Here is a 21,200-nt window from a genome sequence, read left to right on the forward strand (position 1 = left end):
GTGCTGTGGTTGCTGGGCAGGGAGCATGGGGGGATGGCTTGGCCGACACCGCTGCCAAATGTTATCGGGATGCCCGTGCTGTGGTTGCTGGGCAGGGAGCATGGGGGGATGGCTTGGCCGACACCGCTGCCTGATGTCGCAACGACCACTGCGCGCCGCTTCGGACGCAGCCAGCCGAGGCGCCGCGCAGGTGAGGCCTCTTTTGAAGGCCCCGTGATGGCAGGCGCGCAACGTTCAGGCGAGCAGAATCGACCGCCGCCGCCATGAAATGGCATCGCCCCCTTCCTTATCCAGCCGCCACCATCAGCTCAGGCCGATGCACCCACTCACCTGCCTCCGCCACCCTCACCCCCAAGGGAAGCGACCGCGCGCTTCTCACGCAACGCAGCTCACCGCCCGGCGGATCTCCACCCCCAAGAAGTTGCACCTCCCGCCCGCCGGCACCCCCGCGCCCGCCGCCTCGCCCGCGGCCGCGCGCCGCTGCAGCAGCAGCAGGAAGCGGCCGGGGCCGCAGCCCAGGTCGACCACCAGGGGCAGCGTGGGGTCCTCAAACGCGGCCGCCCAGTCGACGGCCCCCAGGGGCGTCTGGTACTCGGAGCGAAGGGGGTTCACGTGCTGGCGCACGCGCACCTTGCCCCACTGTTGCCATGGGGCGCGGGGGGCGAGCAGGGGTGCGCGTGGGCATGTAAAGGTTGGGCGCGAGCACCAGCAGCAGGGTTTAGGGTTTAGTGTGCGTGGAGGGGAGTCGCAGGACCAAGTGGCGCGGCTGCTTGAGCGCTCGCTGCCATGTCGCGGCCGCCTGTGTGCGCGGCGAGCGTCAGGCGGCGGTACCGTGTATGCGAGCCGCGCTGCGCCACGAACATGTCCACCCGCCGTGCGTCCCGCAACCTCCTACGGCCTCATGTCAATCCTGCCCAACTCAATTGCGTGCTTCTGCCCCTGGACGCCGCGGCTTCCAACACACCACACACCAGCCCCATCTCGCCCCCTTTGGTTATCTCAGGGATGGAAGCAGGACCATGCTGCTATGATCCCACTGATCCCCTAAGACATCAAGCAGCCGTTGGACCCACCCCCTCCATGGCCTTGGCTAGCTTGAGCTCATTGAACGGGGAGTCCTTGGAATCAGCCGTGTGCGATGGCATGCCGCTTCCCGCGTCCACGCCGCTGACGCCAGCAGCTGCCGCCACAAAGGAGAGGCGCCGCCGCTGCTGCGGATGCTGCCGCCGCTGCTGGGGTCGCTGTTGCTGGTGCTGCTGCTGGGGTCGCTGGTTGGGCAACGCGACACGCGGCGGCGGCGGGGCGGCTGACAATACGGCGGCCGTCTGCTGGCTGCAGCAGGATGGCAGGCGCGCCAGGGGCAGATGCATATGTGTTGCCCTCAGTGCCCAGGAGTGCATACTCGAGCCCAGGCCTCCAAGCTGCGTCTGAACAAGGTCAACACGATCTAGGACGGATGGCCACTTGAGGTCGTGGAAACCAGACTCTAATAGTGTACGAAAGGCGTGTCGCACTCAGTTCAGACAGGCCGTTCATTGTTGTATAGCTAGTGCCAGCTGCCCACCAGGTCTCATGGGGCTCAGAGACCACAGGAAACGCAGCACCCCGCCTTTGAGAAGCTGTAATTAGCCTTGCACACCAATCTCAGGTGACTTCTTGCCGTGCAGCTGCCCACAAACCCCTCGACATAGCACACACCACCTCCAACCCGCGTCCTGCGCCCCCCTTCGCGCACTGAACAAGCATAATCGCATCGGCTGTACGTCTCAAAAGCTATAGCAACCTTGGGGTGGTCCTGGACAAAGGCGTTTGCCCAACCAGGCCTGGATGCTGGTTTTCCGACGGCCTTGTCCCCTCCAGGCTCCTCTGGCAGCCAAAAATGCTTGCCAGACGACAATCTTAGTGCCATCATGGCGCCGCCCAGCCAGCGCGCCGCGCCTGCCCCGTGCGCCGCGACCGCTCCGCGTCGCGACCGGCGCCGAGCAGCAGGGCTCTCACCTGGGTCAACAGCTGCTCAACGGCGCGCCGCTGCTCGACACCTTCAGCGACGAAGATGTGGAGCCGCCTTCGCCGCATTTGCTGCATCCGCCGACGGCCCACATGCTCGCGGCTGATGCCGACGCAACGGCGGAGGCCGGCGATGCGGCCGCCGCCGCTGCAGAAGCGGCCGAGCTGCCGCCGCCCGTGCCGACAGATGTGCTGCTTGAATTCGAGCAGAAGCTGGAGGCTGGTGAGCAGCTGCGCTGCGCAGGGACCGCGTTGTGGTCTGGTGTTGGTGCAAGGGTCTCGTGGGCCAGTCCTCGGCTGCAGGGCAGGTGGCTTGCGCAGTTGCTCGGTGCGCGCCCCTGCCTCAGAGCATGGCAGGTGTCTGCACCTGCGGCAAACACCAGCTTACTGCGGCGCCCAGGCGCACGGTCGCAGCTGTGTTAAACGTGCGAACACACATGCTGTGGCCAAGCCAATCTGCTGAGCCTTTTGCCCATTTCACCCCCCACTTCAAATTGCAGACATATCGTCCGTCGGCCTCACCCTGACCGCCGTCACCGGCGTGATCATCTTCTGGCGGGGCGTGTGGTCACTCTTGGATTACTACATGGGTGACTCGGTGCTGGGTGACGTCTGCTGCATCATTGTGGGGCTCACCATTGTGCTGTGGATCCGACTGAGCGGCGCCAAGGTGGCCACGTCCTTCTGGCCGCCCGGATGATAAGGAGCCATGCGGCAATACAGGAACCCAGCGGCAGCTGCTGCAACCAGGTGGCCGCGAGGACACCTCGGTTGCAGCTGTCGATGGTGCAGGGCGCAGCTCGCTGGCACAACTGTCTTCGGTTTGAAACACGGGAAAACAGGCTGCGCCAGCAGCCGCGCACACGTTCATGACTGAGCTGTTGTTGGGGTACGTGCATGAGTGACAGTGCGCACGGCCCGGGCCGCGTGCGTGCGTGAGTGTTTTGCATGTGTATGTGTGAATGTCAGCATGGCCCTGCCGGCGGCACACCGCGCCGTGCTCATTGCGCGCTGCATCCGCATTCACCGCACAGTATGCGCCCAGCCCGCGCGGCCGGCGATGCATCGCGGTGCTCTTGAGCGCACATGCCCTTTGTGTTTACGCGTGACCTCGTGTGTCTGCCAGGGTCCCTGCCGGCAGACATGGCGCTGCCTCAGCGGTGGAACCCTCTTTGTTCACTTTGGCCCTTTTTGTACAACACATTTCCACCCCTGACACCACCTCCCCACCCTGTGAATTGAAGTGCGCTATCAGGAGAGCAGACTGTCGAGCACCTGGGCGGGCGGCCCCGGCATCCCGCTGCCCTGCTGCCCTTGGCGCATTCGCCGTGCCATTCTTGCATTACTGGCCCTTTCCCACACTTGAATGGCGAAGAAGCGAAACCACACTTGTAACCCTACATGCATCACTTGACAGTTATGCACGTGTCAGAAAGCAGCGCTGGCTGATGTGATGGCTGTCCCCACGACTGCAACGTATGGAGCCCGAACACCATGAGTTGGCGGGGATGCACAAGAACATGCAAGTCAAGTGGTAGTTTGGCGCCTCTGACTCAACGTTCAGGTATACGACATGTGTGCATCATCTCACTTAAGTTGTACATCCCTGATTGGCCTGCCTGTTGGTTGCCGATGCCAGCTTAACTCGTGTGCATCGCAGCAGCTCGGCGGCGCTCTGCATTTCAACATTTGCCACCGGGCGCTCTCAGTGTCTTGAAACAAACCATCCTACCGCTTGACGCGATACTATAAGCGTGTCTCGATACAAGTCAATTCTAATCGACCCAAAACGCGTCTCCCAACCCAAACCGTGTCACCCGGTGACTGCAACTCTGAGGGGGCGCGCGAGAGCAAGGAGCTCACGTCGGAGTGACAAGGCAGTATTGCGGAATCCACCATTTTTGACTTGCAGGAGGCATGAGCAGCGATGGCCGCAGGCGGCGGCCAGGCAGCAGCATGTCGTAGTCGCAGGGCGCAGCCCAGACTGCTTCATGCATGCAACACCATAGGCAACAGCCTTGGAACAAGCAGCAGGATGGGCCTCAAGCTCGTTCTTTTGGCGCTGCTGGCGGAGTTGGCTGTCGGCCAAGGAGGTGCGCAACGAATTCAGGTAGAGAGCGGAGGGTGGCATGACCCACCTGCTGCTTCTGGATGAGCGCGCCCGCATGTTGAACGCCCTGGCCCCTCCTCCCCCGTGCATCACAACCACGATTGCAATGGCTGTGTCCCTTCCTCATGCAGCTGTGCCTGAGCGAATGGGCATCTTGGGTGAGCGAGCACCAGAGATGTGTGCGGCTGCAACAGCAAGGAGCATGGGATGGCGGTGGCGCGGGCGTGCGGGCCGGCAAGGATGCTGCCGGGGAGACGCAGAGCGCGGTGCTGCAATACCTGGGTCGTGCTTACTGCGCAGCCGCCTCCGTGGCCCGTCGCGCCCCTTGCAGAGGGACCCAAATCGCCCCTGCCCTCAACATTGCATGCGCAGTGCCCCTTGACGTGGACGCCCCAGTGGGCCCAGACATCAGGCGGATCGTTTCCCTCGCTCGAAACGAGACCTGCCTGGCGCGCTCCTTCACTGGCGTCGTTATGGTGCGTCCAGTCGGGAGTGCTGCACTCAATTTTTACACACGGCGCGCAGCAGCTGCGCGGCAGCTGCTTGCGTCATCAAGATCTCTGTCAGCCAGCGCAGCCTCTGCCTTGCACCGCCTTGCAGGCAAAATCACTCCTCACAACTGCTCCCTGTGGTTGCAGACGGGCCCGTCCGTGAACGGCAACTCGTCAGAGGGAAGGCTGCGCAGGCAGAAGCTCGAGACCCTCAGCAAGGAGATGGGCCGCCAGTGGGCGCCGCTGGGTGAGCCGACCGCTGGGTCGTGGGCCATACACCCGCAAGGGGGCAAGGGGGGCGGGCATGATGGCGGTGCGTGAAGGTGACACAGGTTGTTTGATTAGGCTGCAGCGCGCCCCGTGCGGGCACGGACGCAGCGCTGCGAGGGCACAGCAGGGGGTATGACGCACGCGCCTGGGCTCGCCTGGACGGCAGTTTCGGCGTCGGTCCTAGATGCAAGGCAAAAGCGCCACAACCCCTTGGGCCGCTGGACCTGTCTGATGACTTCAAGTCACGCAATGTACAATCTCCCACCCTTTACTTACGCGTCCCCGGCGCACTCCGCTCAGGCAACGTATCAACCATGTGAGCAAGGCGTTGGCGGTTTTGGCGCGATCGAGCTCTGATCCGCATTGTTGACCTGCATTTGGTAATTATCACGTTGCACACCCTGCTCTTATCTCAATGCACAGGTGCGCCTGCTAGCAACTTATCTGGGGCAGTACATGCTTCCACTTGGCAGCAACATGTTTTCTGAGCTTGAGCGTGTGCCCTGCACCCCCCTTCGCCTGGCTCCCTTTTAGGGATGCGTCGCGCCCGCTGGCCGATGTCTTGGCAGACATAGACGGCTGGCTTGGAGCTGGACCCGGCAGCTTTGGCGGTGGGTTTGTGCGCGGCATATGGCTGGACGGCGTCGCGCCAGGATCCAACAGCCTGGTGAGCCAGGCCGATAGAGGAGCTCGTTGGGCCTTTTCTTACATGGAGGCCAGGGGACAACTGCAGTTGTCCGTCAACAGTGCCTACTGTGCCGGCAGGACAGCACACAGGCGCTGCGGACGAGCTTCAGGCCTGGGGGCAACCTGTCGAGGCCCAATTTTGTCACTGATGTGTCGACTGCTGGGCACTTTGACAAGTTTGGCATGTGCGTTCGGATTGCAACAGGCTTACTTCCAGGCCATTGCCAGCCGCGTCAAGGACCGGTATAAGAAGCTGCTTGCAGTCAGCGGCCCCGGCGCAGCCAACGCCTCACAGGGCTGTGCATGGCTCAAGCGCGTCGGCGTTGGTAGGCAGAGCGCGGGGCGAATGCATCCGTACGGGTGCAGAGGGCTGGGCTCTTGCATTGTGACGCTGGTTCAGGTGGCAGGGCCCTGCTTGTCTATCGAGGCTGGGTGTGCGATGTACACCAAAGTGATGACGCCCAAGCAGGCCTGCGGCCCAACCTGAGTTGTACGCACCCTTCCGTCGCCCCTTTCCTGTCACACAGATTTTGCGGACAATTTTGACGGTGACTACCAGGTGGGCAAATTTACCAGGCTGGAGATCCTAGGGTTTTGTAAGCAGGCGTAACATCCGGAAGGCTGGCTGGATACCATCTGGAAGGCTGGCTTGGCCGAGCTACACGGCACAAAAAAAACCCGTACCTCGCCGCCGTCATATGCACGCACTCATGCAGCAGCGCGGTGGGTGTCAGGTCATCTCGCTTGCCTTGCCTCTAAGACGCTTCTCGCCCGCCCTTGCAGGTGTGGCGCGAAGAGAGCCTGAGCAACAGCAGCTGGAAATGCCCATGCGAGGGCACTAGCGTGCGCTGCATCGCTTCTATTCGCAAGTGAGCAGTTGCTGGACTGTGCACGCCGCGTTTATTGCGAGGGGGAAACAGACGTGTGTCGCAGGGCTGCCGAGTCTGCGACACCTGGCCCACTGGCAGGCTGATGAGATCAACTGAAGCCTGAAACCTGATGCACCTCCGCCTCAGAAGCCCGCTCTCTGTCTTCGTCACCCTCTGTGTCTTCGCCACCGGCCACAGTGCCCCTGTTGCCAGGAATCTTCCCCCGATGCTCAATAAAGCACGTGCTCGTGGCTACAGGTGTGCTTCCGGGAATGAACGCGGCATGGACCCACACTCCATGTTTGACCAGCATGCGTGGCCTGGGTCTGCATGTTACCACCCCTGGACTGAGTTGACTATTTTGTGGTGTGGATCAACTCCTGATTCGCCTGGGTTTGCTCCCATCATCAATCAAAGTCATCGCATATGCCGCTCAACCCTCACAACAACGCAGGGCCGTGCTGCTAAGGCCCAGGCAGAATTCATCCGCAAACAGCACTTGGGCCCGAAGGGTTGTCAGCGCCGCATGCAAAACAACGCTGGATGACGGGCCCGCCCCTCCAGGGCCCCAGCGCGCATCTTCAACGGGGCCAGCACCCCCACTCGCACCCACACCCGCAGCAAAATCCGCGCTTGCGCCCGCGCCCAAGTCCGTGCCTGTGCCTGCGCCCGCTCTTTCGCCCTCGCCTACGCCCGTGCTCGCACGGGGCCCCACTGTGGCACGCGCGTCTCTATTGTCACCGGGGCCTTCCCAGCGGGCAAAACCTTCAGGGTCCCCACGGCAGCTCCTGAACATGTGGGTGCCCTGGCGATGAGAGAGGAGATCACAGTTTGCGCACAGGGGGAGAAATGCAGGCGGGTTTGCCTAGGAGCTCCGAATCTATCTATGGCAGAATCTGCCTTCGCTTGAAGGTTGCGCCAAACCAACACAAATAATGGCCACCGTTTGCCGTGTGCCGCCTTCCACAAGGGTCACTCTTTAGGAAGGTTTTTTGTTTGTAGCCAGCCAATTTTGGATCTCTTGCACTGAGTTGCCAGGGTGGCGACCTCGGCTTCCCTGCCCCCACATAAAACGCAACTGCCGCCACACGGCGACAGCGTTGGTGTTGCACAACATCGACAGCCGTGCCCACTTGCATGTGCCACCCAGTGCTTGACAGCACTGCCATCGCTTCTGCACAGGTCAAATGGTGCAGATCAAAACAAGTAACGCAGGCCCTGATATGTTGGACACCTCGCCTCATACCGGCATGATTACACGAGTGTGAGGTCAAGACAGAGGCACCGAGAAGCTGATCCGACAAACTCACACACACAGACGGCGTGCGTTGATCCCAAGCAAAACAGGTGGTCTTGCAAGAGCCACTTGTGCAGCTAAGGGAGCGCGCCAAGCTACGGACGATGCGAGTTGCCGTGGGCAGAAGCGCTGCGTAGCACAGTGGTCACCGAGGGAGGGTGAACCCGGGGGAAAGGTGTGGATGAGAGCTCCCCTTGCGGTTTCGGCGGTGCGTCGCATCACAGTCGCGCTAAACAAAACATACTGGGCAAGACGCTGACACACGGGCGCATGGCCCATGCTGCACGGGGACAAGCAGGCAAAGTGACCGGCCAGAAGCCTCAACCGCGTGCCGCGCCACTGCTTGCACACCAAACGCATCGTGTGTAAGCAGGGCGGTCGAGTCGCCCGCAGCTCACACAGCACCAAACTGCTCATTTCAGTGGCAGGCCATCAAGAATACCAAACCCCGCAGCACGCGGGGGTTGCGTTGCCTCTTGAACTGCTCAAGAGGGTGGTTTGATTGGAGGCGCACGACAGGAGGCAATAGCATGGGAGATACCAGGCAAAAACACAGTTGCTGCGACGGCACCAACGCCACTCCGAGCCAGCCCGGGCTACGGCTAGGGGCCGCCGCGTCCTACGCTCTGGGGAAGGGCGCCGCGCGTAGACACGGCACCGCCTGGCCCCTCCCCCAACCACTGGAGACCGCCAAGAACATACACACCTTTCCCGCGACAAAGCACACCATTGCGGATGCAACAGAGGACGCCAAGGCGCAGCGACGCGGCCTCTGTGGAAGAGAATGGTCCGGCCCAGGGGCAGCCACAAGGCGCCGCACATGGAACACTGCACACTCGTCCGCCTGCCGCCGCAGGCCGCGGCACAACATGCCGCTGCCCATGCGGGACGTTTGTATTGTTGTACCTCTGTCACGCCTCGTGTTCTCTTGTTCACTCTTGGATGCAAATCAGGAGCATGACCGCATCCCGTTCTCCGCCGATGAAGCTCACGCTTGCTGCCACTCAGTAATGCTCATACCCTGCAATCTGCCACTCCAAACGGTTGAGCGGCAGCCGCGCATGCAAGCGCCGTGCGTCCCAAAAGCGCGCGCAAACAGCCCTCAGAGCAAGACGCTCGGGCGTGCATGGATGCGTGCTGAGGATGGGGCTCGCGCATGCGTCGCGGGTGGGCGGCCCGTCCAAACACAAGAAAACGTTTTGTTATCAAACAAATGCGAATTGCGCAAGCAGGCCGTGTGGCGGTGCCCTTGATTGTCAAGCTGATGGACGAGCCAGGAGACGGCCAAGGGTCCCGGGCACTGCAGTTTCTTGGCGCCTGAGCCTCTGATCAGGCGTGCTGACGTGGCGCTCACGAAGCACAAGGTGCCTCTTGCTATCCAGGCGCGGAGGGTCCACCGCCCCCGCCGCTCTACAGAGGCCAGTCTACTCTCCAAAAACATGAGTCGGAGGCCTCTCGCCGCGCAGGGCGAGCGACCCGCTGTTGGCGGGTTGCTCACGCGGGCAGCTTGCTGGCAGCACCTCTGTCATTGCCCGGCTGCGCCAGCGTTTCCACCCTGCCCGGCCCCACACAGCCCCATAAAAGCCCCCGCCTGTCCTACTCCTGCTGTCCTCAGGGAAGTGAAAGGCGGCTCAGAGCGCCGCCCCACCGAGCCACCGCCGTTGCCGCACAACAAAGGTGGGGGACATTCATCACTTGCAGTACGGAGGGTCGATGGAGGCCCTGCAGCGGTGTGATTGAGCGGGCAGGGGGCACAGAGTCAGAGCACACTTCTATGTTGACGGCGGCCATTCAGCAGCCCACGGCCTGCCAAGCGCCTCGTGTTGGTGCGGCGGTGCAAGCATTTGCTCAAGGCTGGGCACAGCCTTCGTGGCACCGACCACACCCAACGCTGCGTCTTGTCACACTCTCTCCCCTGCTCCGGGCCCTACACCCCACCCACCCCACCCACACTACCTCTGCCATCCTATCTGTCCCGCAACAACCATCCGTCGGAAAACGCCGGCGCCTCACCACTCAAATATGTCCTCGTACTTCTTCGCGGCGCAGTTCCAGCTGCTGTCCCGCTCCATGCCCCGCCGCTGGATGCCCTGGAAGTCCTCCGGGTGCTTCCTCAGGGTCGACAGCGCCAGCCCAGTAGCGTGCATCAGGCCGCCCGCGTCAAAGTTGCTGAAGGTCCAGCCAGTCCCCACAGGGGGCTGCGGGAACGCAGGGCGCAAGCGGGAATGTGAGAGGCATACGCACGCGCGCATGGGTTCATTGCAGGCCGGCCGGTTGGACCGCGCGTTCTCACTGTTGTGGCGCGGGTGGAAGCTCCGCGGCCTCAACGGCAGCGGGCGGCCGGAGCTCTTCGGCTGGGGCCAGGGCTGTCTGGCCTGAGGGGCGCACCTGTGTGAAGGGATTGAAGTCGATCACTGTGTCCCCCAGGCCCCCAGTCTTGTGGGCCACGGGGACTGGTGAGGGTAAAAGGGCACGAGGAGCGGCGGGGAAGGGCGGGTGGGTGGCCAACGGAGTCTAGCATGGGTGATGATTTAGCGGCGCGACCGATGCGTGTCCGCTTTCAGAGCTGCACAACAGCGCCTGCAATCAAGAAACCCCCTATCAATCAGCACCTCAAGAGCGCAGCTATAGTCGCACGCACGCCGTCCACGTGCACGCAGGCTGCCGGCGCGCCGCTCATGTGCAATGAACCGCCGCAACCCCAGCGCGCCCTGCTGGCGCACTGTCACTGCGCGTACACACCTGTGCCGTAGCGCATGGCGTAGAGCTGGTTGAGGCCGCAGGGCTCAAAGCGGCTGGGCATCAGCAGGATGTCGGCAGCTGCCGTCATCTTGTGACTCATCGCCACGTTGAACCCCACCCAGCCGCGCGCCTGCTGGGGGTAGGTCGCCTCCAGCCACCGCAGGCCGGCCTGGGCGGGTGACAGGGGGTGACGGCAGGTGATGTCATGTTGTCAAGCAGGGTGCGACGAGGGGTGGATGCAACGCCGCCGTCGCAAGGGTGCACCCATTTGGTGGTGTTGGACACGTCGACACGACGCCGTGTAATGCACATCCTAGTGACTTCAAACGCCCCTCAGCTTGCCGGGGGCCGCAGGGTGAGTGAGTGAGTGCCTGCGGCGCCCCTAGCAGCAACCGCAAAAACAGGCGGCCGCGCAGTGGGCCCCCGGCTGCGGTTGGTCCGCGCACCTCCAGGTCAGGGGTGCCCGTACCCAGGCACACCAGCTGCACCCCCTGGCTCATCATCCAGGGCGCCACCTGGGCGGGACAGCAAGGGCGTCAGGGCGGCAAGGGGGATGTTCACAGAACCCGTGCAGCAGCATGTCATGTGGGTGCACATGTCGCTGGCTCCCCACGCTGGCTACACCACAAACTAGCCGGAGCCAGCTCGCGCATTGCAGTACTTTCCCAAGCAAACGCTTCCACTTCACAGGTAGGCACGGGTGCCAACTGCGGGCGTCATGCAATAGCAAGGGCTGCCCCCGTAAAAAAAATGGAATGAAACACACGGCCCGCGATGGCAAGCGCCACCCGTTGATTTTGCCCGACAGGCCCGCCCCGCACCTGCAGCAGCAGGTCTGCGCCCTTCTGGAAGTCCAACCGCCCGATAAAGGCCTGCTCATGGTGGTGGCAGGATCAAGAAAGGGATGAGGGTCCAACGTCAACGCGCTTCAAGATACTGCAAGGCCATGGCCAGATGTACTGAACAGGTGCACATCAGTTCCGCCCCTCTTCGGCCGCCCGTAAGACGTCGAATCCTTTGGCGAACACATGGAGAGGCGTCCCACACCCTGCAACGCCACCCTGCCAATTCGGGATGCTGGATGCGCTCACACTACACCCAACCCCCCACGCATCACCCATCCGCCCACCAGCAGCGGCACGTCCGGGTTGACCGGCAGCCCGAGCTCCTTCTGCAGCGCCGCCTTGTTGGCCGCCTTGCCGGCCTTGAAGTCCGCTATGGAATAGTTGGCCGCCAGGAACTTGTCAGAGGCCGGGTTCCACCTGGGGCACGTGGCGGGTCGGCGGGTTAGCATGTGCCGGCGTCACGCAACTGCGCGGCTAGGGGCACCTGGGGCTGCCATATCACGGCGGCTGCCCTGGAATGAGCGTCCCTGGCCCTTGTGAAGTTGTTTTGGGCTGCGTGGTCCCCCGCAGGTGCCGTGACAACCCTGAAGGAGCAAAAGCGTAAATGCTGCCACGGTGCAGCCAGGGCGCTCACTCCTCCATGTCGATGCCGTTGACGATGCCGCTGAGCACGGGAGCGCGGCTGGCCAGCAGGCCCTCCATGCCCCAGCCGCCGAGGTAGGTCTTGATCTCGCCGCTGTACCCTGAGGGGTGGCCCGGGAAGGGGGTGTCCCGTTGTGGCGAGCAGGGCCAAAGATGCGAAAACAACGATGCATTTCCCACACTTGGACGGTCAAGGGGAGTGCGGCAGCTCTGGCGGTGGCGAATGCAAGCAGCCAGGCATGCAGCCGCTGCTATCAGTGTATTGAATTACGGAGGTGACACAGGGCGGCCGCGCAGGCGCAGCCACTTTCCCCCCTGTTTCGAGTCAGCTGCCGCTTTCACTCCCGGGACAGCGCCCCTCGAACTGGGGCTGGGGCTCGCGCCTGGCAGGGGCCCCTGGCAGGCGCCGCAACGCACCCGGCGACACAGTCAGCAGGCGGTCAGCTGTGGTGATGCCGGCCTTCAAGTGGTTGACGCTGCGCCCCTCCTCCGCGTAGCTGCCCTGCCGCTGCGCGCGTCGCGGAGAGGGGGGGGAGGGGCCCGGTGCGGTCGCGGGCGGGGCGCGGCGGGTCAGCCCGTGTGCTCCTGCTCCTGAGCGGTTCGCCCCGCACCTCCTACTCAACAGCGCCTTTTGTCGCGCTTTAAGCGCCCCCTGTCGGCAGCCTCCCTGCACAAGCCGCTGCCCGCCAACATGACAGTGGATGCAGCCCGCCATCCAAGAACGCCCTGGCTGCAGCTGCCGGGCCAGCCAGCCAGCCCCGGGCAAGACTCATCGGCTGACCGGCCCCTCAACCGCCGCAACCGCCGTAACCGACCTGGTGTGGGGGGTACTGGAACTCGACCGCGCCGTACCAATTGTCAGGCAGGCCGAGCTCCTTGAAGGAGTGCGGCGGGTACACGCCCTGTGGCGAGGAGGCACGCGCAAGGATTTCGTCAGGGTTCTTCCACCGCCGACTGGCCGGAATCGGCACAGCTGGCAGCCACATCGCCCTCTCGCAACCGCAGCGCACACCCGCGCGCGGCCCTGTCGACACCGCCTGCCCGCCGGCCTCCGCGCCTCTGAGCCCATGCCCCGTTGCTAGCCGCGCGCCCGCACACCCCGCGGGCGCCGCTGCGCAACCCTGCGCGCGTTGAAGCACGCGCCCCGCCGTGCCGCCGCACCTGGTGGCGCAGGTTATGGATGGCCAGGATGCTGCGCGAGTTGGTGTACACACCGTGAGGGCGGTACTTGCCCGCGAGGTACACGGGAACCAGGGAGCCGTGCCAGTCGTTGGCCACGAATGTGATGTCCTGGTGTGCAGCGCGGCGTGATGGGGTGGACAGGGAGGGGGCGCGGTCCAAGGGCGGGGGTGAGCGTGATGCAGAGGGCGGTGGCCGGGGTCCCGAATGAGGGGCGTCGGTGCTGCGCGGGGCTCGGCCGCGCCCAGGGCAAGACGGCTGCAGGTGGAAAGGCGTGGATCGAACACCCAAAGCACGGGCCGCGGTTGCGCCGCCAGCGGCCACCATCCCTGCCAGCCTCCGCCTCGCGCGCCGCCCGTGACGAGGCCACACCCACTGCCGCCAGATGAACTCCTTGCAGCCAAGCACTACAGCCGCTGCTTTTGCCCTCGAATGCCCCGCCCGCCAGCACAACGCCTGGCGCCCCCGCCCCAGGCACTCCCTCTCCGCGCCTCTCCACGCCCCCCAGCACCCAAGCCCGCCGGCCTCTCCTCCTCCTTCTCGCGGCTGCCGATTGTCCTGCGAAACACCCATCCCCCAAACCCATGCTCCGCGGCCGCACCTGACCGTACAGCTCCTTCTGGCCCTCCGCGTTGTCCCCCCTGGGGAGCGGCAAGTTCAGCGGAGCCTCGCACGCAGCCAGGCACAGCGCCGTGAAGCGGAACTAAGAAAAAAAGGGTGCGTGGGCAGGGGGCAGGTCCAGGGGCCGGGGTGTCAGAGTTCGGGGCGTTTGGCAAACATAAATTTTCCAGTCCTACGCACAGGCTGCAGCAAGCAGGAGCGACTGCTGACGCCCAACAGCACGAGTGATCCACGCACGCGCCTCGCGCGCATGCCGCAGCACGCCTGCTGTCCCGACTGCACTCGTCCATGACAGAACGCGTTATTCCACCGGCCGCTGACCGGCAGCGGGTCTATCCCTCCCTCCCGTGGCTGCAGCATGCCTGCAGTTGGCAGCAAGCTGTCGACCCAGGCTCACCTGGTTGTCAGGGTAGGGCCCGTGCTCGTCTGCGTACAGCCCCGCGGGCCGCTTGTAGCTGGGGTGGTCGACAAACACCCAGTCCACGCCCTGCGCGCACAGGCCCGCGGTGGGTGCAGCACAGCTCGCTGCGTGGACGGGCGCCTGCAAAAATGGAGCACGACCAACACCCACAGGTGCTGCGGCACAGCCCGCGGCTCCGACCCAAGTGCACTATGCTGCAGCCGTGCTGCACCCATTGATTCCATAAAGACCCCGCGCCTGGGCCCTTCGGCCCACATCGTGAGCGTCGCTGACCTAGTCACCATCGTCGTGGACACGTTGACCAGTGGCCACCCACCTTTGCGCGTTTGTGGAAGTATGAGACTTGGGTGTGGCCCAGGAGGGTCACCCGCACCTGCATTGCGACACGTATGTGCAAAGGGGGATTTATTTCAGCGGCAATAGCCATGCTTCCATGCAGCAGATGCACCCAGCCGACAAGCATCGAGCCCGCTGCGCTGCACCAGCCATATGCAACCCACCAGCCTCCGCACATCCTCGAAATTCCCAAGTCATCAAGAGCGCCAGAGCCATCCCTGGACGTACACCGTACCCCCTGGTTGGGCCCTGCGCCCCGCGTGCAACCAGCAGCCAGGAGCACCGCGCGCGGCGCTGCTTCACCGGTGCATCACCCCGTCACCGCCCTCACCCCTGTGTCGTGGGTGTCCTCGTAATCGGCGTAGCGCGGCACCACCACCATGACGCGGTGGCCACGTGCCGCCAGCGCGATGGGCAGAGAGCCCACCACATCGCCCAGGCCGCCAGTCTTTGACCAGGGGGCCGCCTGAGCGGCAAAACGCAGGGTCAGCAGGGGCAGGGCGGCAGTGGCGTGTGAAGGCAGGGGCACGGAAGCAGGGGGGAGCGCCGGCATTGGGGCGTGGGGAAAGCGGCGTGCGAGGTTGTGCACGCTTCTCAGCTGTGCATGCATCCCGGCGGCGGCGGCGGCGGCGGCAGCGGCGGCGGTGGCGGCACAGGGGCGCGGCTAGCAAATGGTTGGCGGCGTGCAGGGGAGCCGCCTACCTCGGAGGACACGAAGACGATGTTGCGCAACGTCTTAGGGCGGTCCTCAACAGGGATCTGCAGCGCCCCGTTAGCCGATGGGGGCGGCGTGGCAACCACGCGCGCCGGCTCGCTCGCCACAGGGCGCTCCTGGCGCGGCGCGCTGACCTCCTCGTCCACGCTGCGCGTCAGCGCCACCACTGCCTGCTGCTGCGCATGACGACGAGTGAAAGCCACGTTCCTGGCCGCGAAGACGATCGATCGAGGGGCCTGTGACCCCGCACTCCTTGGCGCTGCCCTCCTGCTGTGCTTCGCAAGAGCCATTGCAAGGCCCTGCCCCGAGGCCGTTCGCAGTGCACTGGTTTCGTACGGCCTCTCAGCTCGGCGAGAGCTTGAACGCGACCTGCGGGCGTTCACTTCGGGCCTAGTGCTGCGTGGAGGAATCGGCTAGTCTCCAAATATCTGCGATTCAGGAGACGCGTTCGTGCGGCGAAGCGTTTCGACACGAATTTTCGACACAACTCTTCCGTAAATGTGGAGCGCAGCCGCCCATGGCGCGCGAGGCAGCAAATCATCACCGGGAGAAGCACCGGCACACCAGGTGAGAAGCTCGGGCCAGGTGGAGGCATGCGCTGTATAATCGTTGTAGGCACGCGATGATCGCCGCAGCACCGACAACCAACCAGCAACGATCTTGACGTGACGCTTTCAAACCAGCTGCTGCTCACGGTGGGGACCACCGCCTCAGCCACGCTCGACGAAGACATAGGAGGAGGGAGGTGTTGCGCAGCATATGCAGTAGAGTAGCGGTGCTCTTGGCCGCCGACGCACGGGGCTGACGGGCCGTTGTTGGTGCACTGACAGCACAAGCAGCACAATGGATGGCGGCGACGGCCTGAGCCTGCCGCGCTGGACGAGCAAATTCACACTATCGGCGCAAAAGCCACATGCAGAGCAGGAGGAGCACAACGGCGGTGGCGACGCTGGCCTGCTGGTGCGCAAGCGGCACTGCGGATGGATGAGCTGCAGCGCAACGTCCGTTTGCTATGTCGAATATAAACCCAACACATTTGCACGTCTGATATCCTTGTCAACACCCATACTCTGCGCAGCTGTCGCCCAAGAGCCGCCTGCGCGGCACCCCAGGCCTGGGCCTGGCCAGGCGCGTGCCGCTAGGCGACTCAGGTGCGCGGCTTTCTGGAATGCAGATATGTCCGGCCCTCACTGCTGCTGCATTCTGCCTGCGACACCATTTCCAAGCCCTTCTTGACAAAAAGTCTGATCATCTGCTCCTTTCAGTTGCGCAGCTTCAGCATCTGCATTGGCCTCGCAGTGTTGGATCCATGCTTGAGCTGGTAAAAGCAATGACCCCTCAATCACGGCCGCCCACCCCTCACAGCCAACCACAATGTTCAGCACGTGGCTGGCGGCGTTTCTGGCAAGGTACGCATACCGCAATTGCGTTCAACCACATGTAATTGATTTGCTTCGCGCATCCGCGGAGCACTTGAAGGTGGCAATCATTCACTTACCGTTGCCGCGCCGCTCCTCCACCACCTCGATTGCGACAGCAGCCAGGGCAGCCTGCCACCGCAACGCCGGCGCCCGGCGCTGCTGCTGGAGGGGAGGAGCCGGGCACCGTGACGCCGCTGGCGTGCCTTTTTGAGCGGTTTGACGCGCTGGCCCTGGACGGCGCGGTCGGCAGCGCCGCCCAGGCCGGCACCGGCGGCCCGCGCGCCGCAGCAAGTGGAGGCACCCAGGCCGCTGGGGCCGCGCCGCGCGCGCCGCCAAAGAGTCCGCTGGGGCCGGCGCGGCGCGTGCGTGGGAAGGACGTGCCCGGCGCGTCGGCCAGCGACCACTCGCTGGCCGCGCGCACGCGGGTGTCGTTTGGGACGCCTGTTGTGCACCAGTACCGCAGCGTCGGCGCCGACGCGGCCAGCGGCGGCGGCCCCGCCCCATCTGATGCGACCCCCCTGTGGTCAAATGCGGGCCACACGCCGTACAGCCTGTCCGGCAGCCGTGGCGGCAGTGGCGGCGGCCGCGTGCGGGTCGCGGCGGGGGTCAGCCCGCTGGGAGGCCTGGACTTTGGGGAGGAGCCAGGGAGCGAGCGTGACGGGTGTGCTCTGCGCGGGCTCGGCCGGGTGTCGGGGGAGCTGGGCGAATCTGAGAGCAGCGGTGGTGAGGAGGACGAGGGCCCGCGGCAAGACACAGACAGCTTCGAGTTCTTTGGGGGAAGGGCCAACGCAGCTGCAGCTGCCGGCGGCGCTGCAGGCGGCTGCGGCACGCCGGTGCTCGCCGCGTCTGCGTGCGGCGGCAGTGGCGAGGAGACGCCGACAATGTTTGGCGGCTGTTTCGGCACTACGACTCCAGCGGTCGCGCTTGGCGGCGCTGTCAGGGCTCCTGCGGAGTCGGTGCCCTTTGCACGTGGGTTGCTGGGGGCAGCGTTTGTATACTTCACGGCGGCCTGCTCTTCAGGACTAGAGCGAGAAGCCTGGATGGGCTGCAGGCCTGAATCTGTTGCGGCAAGGACAATAGAAGGCCGCAGCCGTTCTTGGGACCGCAATCGCACGTTGTTTCCCCTTGCCAGCCACCGCCTAACAACTGCTGCCCCCCACCAACCGGCCACAGTGCCGACGCCCACGCCCAAGGCTTCCCTGCGGAAGCCAGAGCGCGTGCCGTGCGACCTGCCCAGGTGCGCCAACACTCCGTTGCCCTTGCGCTTGCTCGGACGTCGGCGAAGCCCGCCCTGGCGGGAACGCGGGGTGCCCTCTCAGGCCACAGTCCGATGCGCTCGGTGCCCAACTGCCAATCTGCAAGGGTGGCGGCGGAGGACCCTTGCATTTGGAGCAACCACCCAGGATCAGCAGCGCAGCGCCCCGAAACTGCTGTCACGTCTTGTCTTGCTTGCCGTCACCACACCCCACCCCCAAGGCCCCACGGTGCGGCCGAGCTGCGCCAGCTGCTGCAGGAGCAGCAGCCCCTGCGGGACCCGCCTTTGGAGGGGCAGCCATCCGCAGCAGACGACGCCATGGGTCAGCAGCAGCAGCCCGCGCTCGGCAGCATCTCGTGCCTCACCCCGGTGCGCGCGAGCAGGAAGGTCCAGGGTAGCCTCGGCGCCAACATGGGACAGGTGGGGGCGGTCGGCACGCACCCGGGTTTGGGTGAAAAGGGGACAGGGCTGATGGTTGCGGGACGAGCCCTGATGAATTTAGGTAGCCTCACAATCAGCGCGTCGTGTCGTGGTGCGTCGGTTGCATCCACTGGACCAGCTGCTGAGGGGTGAAAAACAGCTCAACCCGGTTGCTTATGGAGTGAAGAGCCCGCAGCACAACCTCGCATGTCCCCTCACAGGTGCTGACGCCTGTGCGCCGCTCAGCGCGCAAGGCGGCCCCCGCGGCGGCGCAGCGCGGCCACGGCGGGGACGCCGCGTTGCTCGAGGCGACAGCTTTCTGTTATGAGGGCAACCCCGTGCTGACACCCGCCCCAGTGGTGGCCACAGAGGTCTGCAAGCCCAAGAGGGGAAGCTGACGCGAGTGTTGCCAGGAGAAAGGCAGGTCTGGGCAACGGCCGTTCCGTCTGGCAGGCTGCAACAGGGATCGGACCCGACCCATAGCGCTGTCTCAGCGCCGCCTGTTGGCACGTGCATTTGACATCTGACATGGTGGTTGAAATTCGTGCGTGTTGCCTCGTGTACAGACACGTTTCATTGTGCATGTAAACAGGGAGGACGCTGGTTGGGCCACAACAGCAGGAGGCCATGTCCTCCTACAGGCTGGCAGCAGCCGCGTCCACGCTCGAGAGCAGCGGGTGCGGGAATGCTGTCATAAGCGTTTCAGTCCAGGCCCGGCCGCCCCGACCGCGGCTGGGCTGCTTGGGAAAAGCTGGCCGTTGATATGTAGCCGTTGCTGTCGCATGCAAAGATTCTGGGGTACCCACATACCCCTTCAAGCACCGCCATGCGCATCGTCCTGTATCATTGCATACCAGAAGGCATGGGTCATTGGTCTGCACCCAGCAACAGTGCTGCACTTTCTTTCCGATGACGTCGCAATTGCAATTCAAAACGCTATGCAAAGCGCTGAGGACTGGCATCCCGCAGGCTCTCAAGACTTCATGTTGCAGTTTTTGTGGCGCATCGGTGCTACTTGCGCCGCGATAAGCGCACGTCACAAGAAATGCCAGCGGAAGGCAGAGACACTCGTGGCACCGGACGCCGCCCCGACAGCGACACATACATCTGGCGCATGCGGCAAACAATTGCATCGACACTGCGTTCAGTATAGACCTGGATGCGACCACAAGCACCTTCTCGCAGACGTATACACGAGCAGCAGTGCAGCAACAGCAGCAAAATATGCAGACACTCCGTGGGCCCACCGCGGGCCCGCATGCCGGATTCCAGAGGCGCCAGGCTCCTAAGGCAGCTACCAGGACGCGTGCGAGCCGCCAGGCACGGCTGGCAGTGCGTGCGATGAGTGCCGCTACGGAGGAGGGAGTGGTCTCCGACCCCGTTGCAGACGAGAAGCGCGACATCCAGCAGATGCTCAACCGTCCCTATAAGTATGGATTCCAGACGTTCATTGAGAGCGACACCTTTCCCAAGGGCCTCGACGAGGACGTGGTGCGGGCGATCTCGGCCAAGAAAGGGGAGCCAGACTGGATGCTGGAGTTCCGCCTAAGGGCGTTCCGCAAATGGCTGACGCTGGAGGAGCCGCGCTGGTCCGACAACCAGCACCCGGTCATCGACTTTCAGGACCTCAGCTATTACTCCCAGCCAAAGATGAAGGAGAAGAAGGCCTCCCTCGACGAGGTCGACCCCGAGCTCCTCAAGACTTTCGACAAGCTGGGCATCCCCCTCAACGAGCAGAAGCGCCTCGCCAACGTCGCCGTCGACGCCGTGTTTGACAGCGTGTCGATCGCGACCACGTTTAGGGAGGAGCTGTCCAAGGCGGGCGTCATTTTCTGCTCCATGAGCGAGGCTGTGAAGGAGTACCCCGAGCTGGTGAAGAAGTATCTCGGCAGCGTGGTGGGTGCCGCGCATCTCCAGTGCCGAGGGTTGAGCGGGCGTACAGGAGCCGGCAGGGGGCCTTTGGACGTCGGTTGCGGGCGGTTGGCAGTCTGCACAGACTGGGCCGGCTGGCGGCAGTGACCGCGCGCTGGGTGGTGTGCAGCAGCCGCATGCTGCCGCCGCACATGTACAGCAGGCGGCGCAGCCTGCGCTCCGAGCGGCCGCCACACAAACGGCAGCACGCGGCCTGACAACAACTCGCCACCCTTCTCAACCTGGGCTCATGCACGCCGCGCTGAAACCACTGCCCTCTTGCATTGATCCGCTGACTCAAAGGTTCCGGTGGCAGACAACTACTACGCAGCCCTCAACAGCGCCGTGTTCAGCGACGGGTCGTTTGTGTTTGTGCCCAAGGGCGTCCACAGCCCCATGGAGCTGTCGACCTACTTCCGCATCAACGCCTCGGAGACCGGGCAGGTGCGGTTTAGGAGATTGGGGGCGTATTCAGGGCAGCGCGGGTAAATCCTGGAGTGGGGCAGTGGTAGAGGAGGCGCACGGTTCGGGGGCCGGTGCAAGCGGTGGTTTGCGGGAGCGGTGGCAGCAGCATCGGCGATGGCGGGTGGCAGCGCTTAACTAGTGGATGGATGGAGCCGCGGTGGTTGGGTTGAGGTTGACACGGGCAGGCGGAGGCAGCCTGCAGTGACACCAGTCAGTGGATGTATTGTCACCAGGCAGCAGCCAGCTTGGTGCGGGCAGTTGCGCTCGGCCGGCGGAGATTTGCAGCGGCAGGGCTTTTGGGGCAGCAGTGCGATCCAGGACTTGAGGCAACTGTGCAGCTTGGGCAAGGAGACCTGACGACAACAGGCTGGCAGCAGCAATCGTGCAGCGTTCTGCAGGACTGATTGGAGTCGTATGGCGCGCTCCAAAAAATCTAACCAGCCGCAGCTTATCGGCAGAGCTTCGCCTTGCCCCCCCCTGCCTGGCTCTCTCACGC

General features: G+C 64.1%; 6 protein-coding genes across 6 annotated transcripts; 4 read left to right on the forward strand and 2 right to left on the reverse strand.

Annotated features, from left to right (window-relative positions):
• Positions 1-375: 375 nt before the first annotated feature.
• On the reverse strand, positions 376-1,370 carry MNEG_5017 (hypothetical protein; the record flags this gene model as incomplete). Its single annotated transcript, XM_014046502.1, has 2 exons — positions 376-639; positions 1,074-1,370. The coding sequence occupies 2 exons, from the start codon at positions 1,368-1,370 to the stop codon at positions 376-378; spliced, it is 561 nt and encodes a 186-aa protein (XP_013901956.1).
• Positions 1,371-2,100: 730 nt separating this feature from the next.
• MNEG_5018 (hypothetical protein) lies at positions 2,101-2,707 on the forward strand (the record flags this gene model as incomplete). Its single annotated transcript, XM_014046503.1, has 2 exons — positions 2,101-2,230; positions 2,508-2,707. 2 exons carry the CDS (start codon positions 2,101-2,103, stop codon positions 2,705-2,707), a joined length of 330 nt encoding a protein of 109 aa, XP_013901957.1.
• Positions 2,708-4,042: 1,335 nt separating this feature from the next.
• MNEG_5019 (hypothetical protein) lies at positions 4,043-6,438 on the forward strand (the record flags this gene model as incomplete). Its single annotated transcript, XM_014046504.1, has 8 exons — positions 4,043-4,100; positions 4,249-4,275; positions 4,490-4,593; positions 4,756-4,855; positions 5,448-5,545; positions 5,771-5,891; positions 6,093-6,124; positions 6,349-6,438. The coding sequence occupies 8 exons, from the start codon at positions 4,043-4,045 to the stop codon at positions 6,436-6,438; spliced, it is 630 nt and encodes a 209-aa protein (XP_013901958.1).
• Positions 6,439-9,422: 2,984 nt separating this feature from the next.
• Positions 9,423-15,522, reverse strand: MNEG_5020 (starch synthase; the record flags this gene model as incomplete). Its single annotated transcript, XM_014046505.1, has 16 exons — positions 9,423-9,453; positions 9,745-9,929; positions 10,120-10,184; positions 10,474-10,642; positions 10,920-10,988; positions 11,295-11,345; positions 11,603-11,735; positions 11,953-12,061; positions 12,378-12,468; positions 12,776-12,862; positions 13,122-13,250; positions 13,741-13,842; positions 14,158-14,247; positions 14,498-14,554; positions 14,849-14,983; positions 15,220-15,522. The coding sequence occupies 16 exons, from the start codon at positions 15,520-15,522 to the stop codon at positions 9,423-9,425; spliced, it is 1,806 nt and encodes a 601-aa protein (XP_013901959.1).
• A 553-nt stretch (positions 15,523-16,075) lies between these two features.
• On the forward strand, positions 16,076-18,726 carry MNEG_5021 (hypothetical protein; the record flags this gene model as incomplete). The annotated part of the gene is made up of 7 exons (XM_014046506.1): positions 16,076-16,192; positions 16,311-16,383; positions 16,598-16,641; positions 16,770-17,622; positions 17,827-17,890; positions 18,130-18,328; positions 18,550-18,726. 7 exons carry the CDS (start codon positions 16,076-16,078, stop codon positions 18,724-18,726), a joined length of 1,527 nt encoding a protein of 508 aa, XP_013901960.1.
• A 943-nt stretch (positions 18,727-19,669) lies between these two features.
• MNEG_5022 (hypothetical protein) lies at positions 19,670-20,683 on the forward strand (the record flags this gene model as incomplete). Its single annotated transcript, XM_014046507.1, has 2 exons — positions 19,670-20,224; positions 20,543-20,683. Coding segments are annotated over 2 exons (696 nt in total), but the record flags the coding sequence as incomplete, so codon positions are not given.
• Between the last annotated feature and the right edge of the window lie 517 nt (positions 20,684-21,200).

The sequence above is a fragment of the Monoraphidium neglectum genome (genome assembly GCF_000611645.1).
Source record: "Monoraphidium neglectum strain SAG 48.87 unplaced genomic scaffold scaffold00727, whole genome shotgun sequence".
NCBI classification, from domain to species: domain Eukaryota; kingdom Viridiplantae; phylum Chlorophyta; class Chlorophyceae; order Sphaeropleales; family Selenastraceae; genus Monoraphidium; species Monoraphidium neglectum.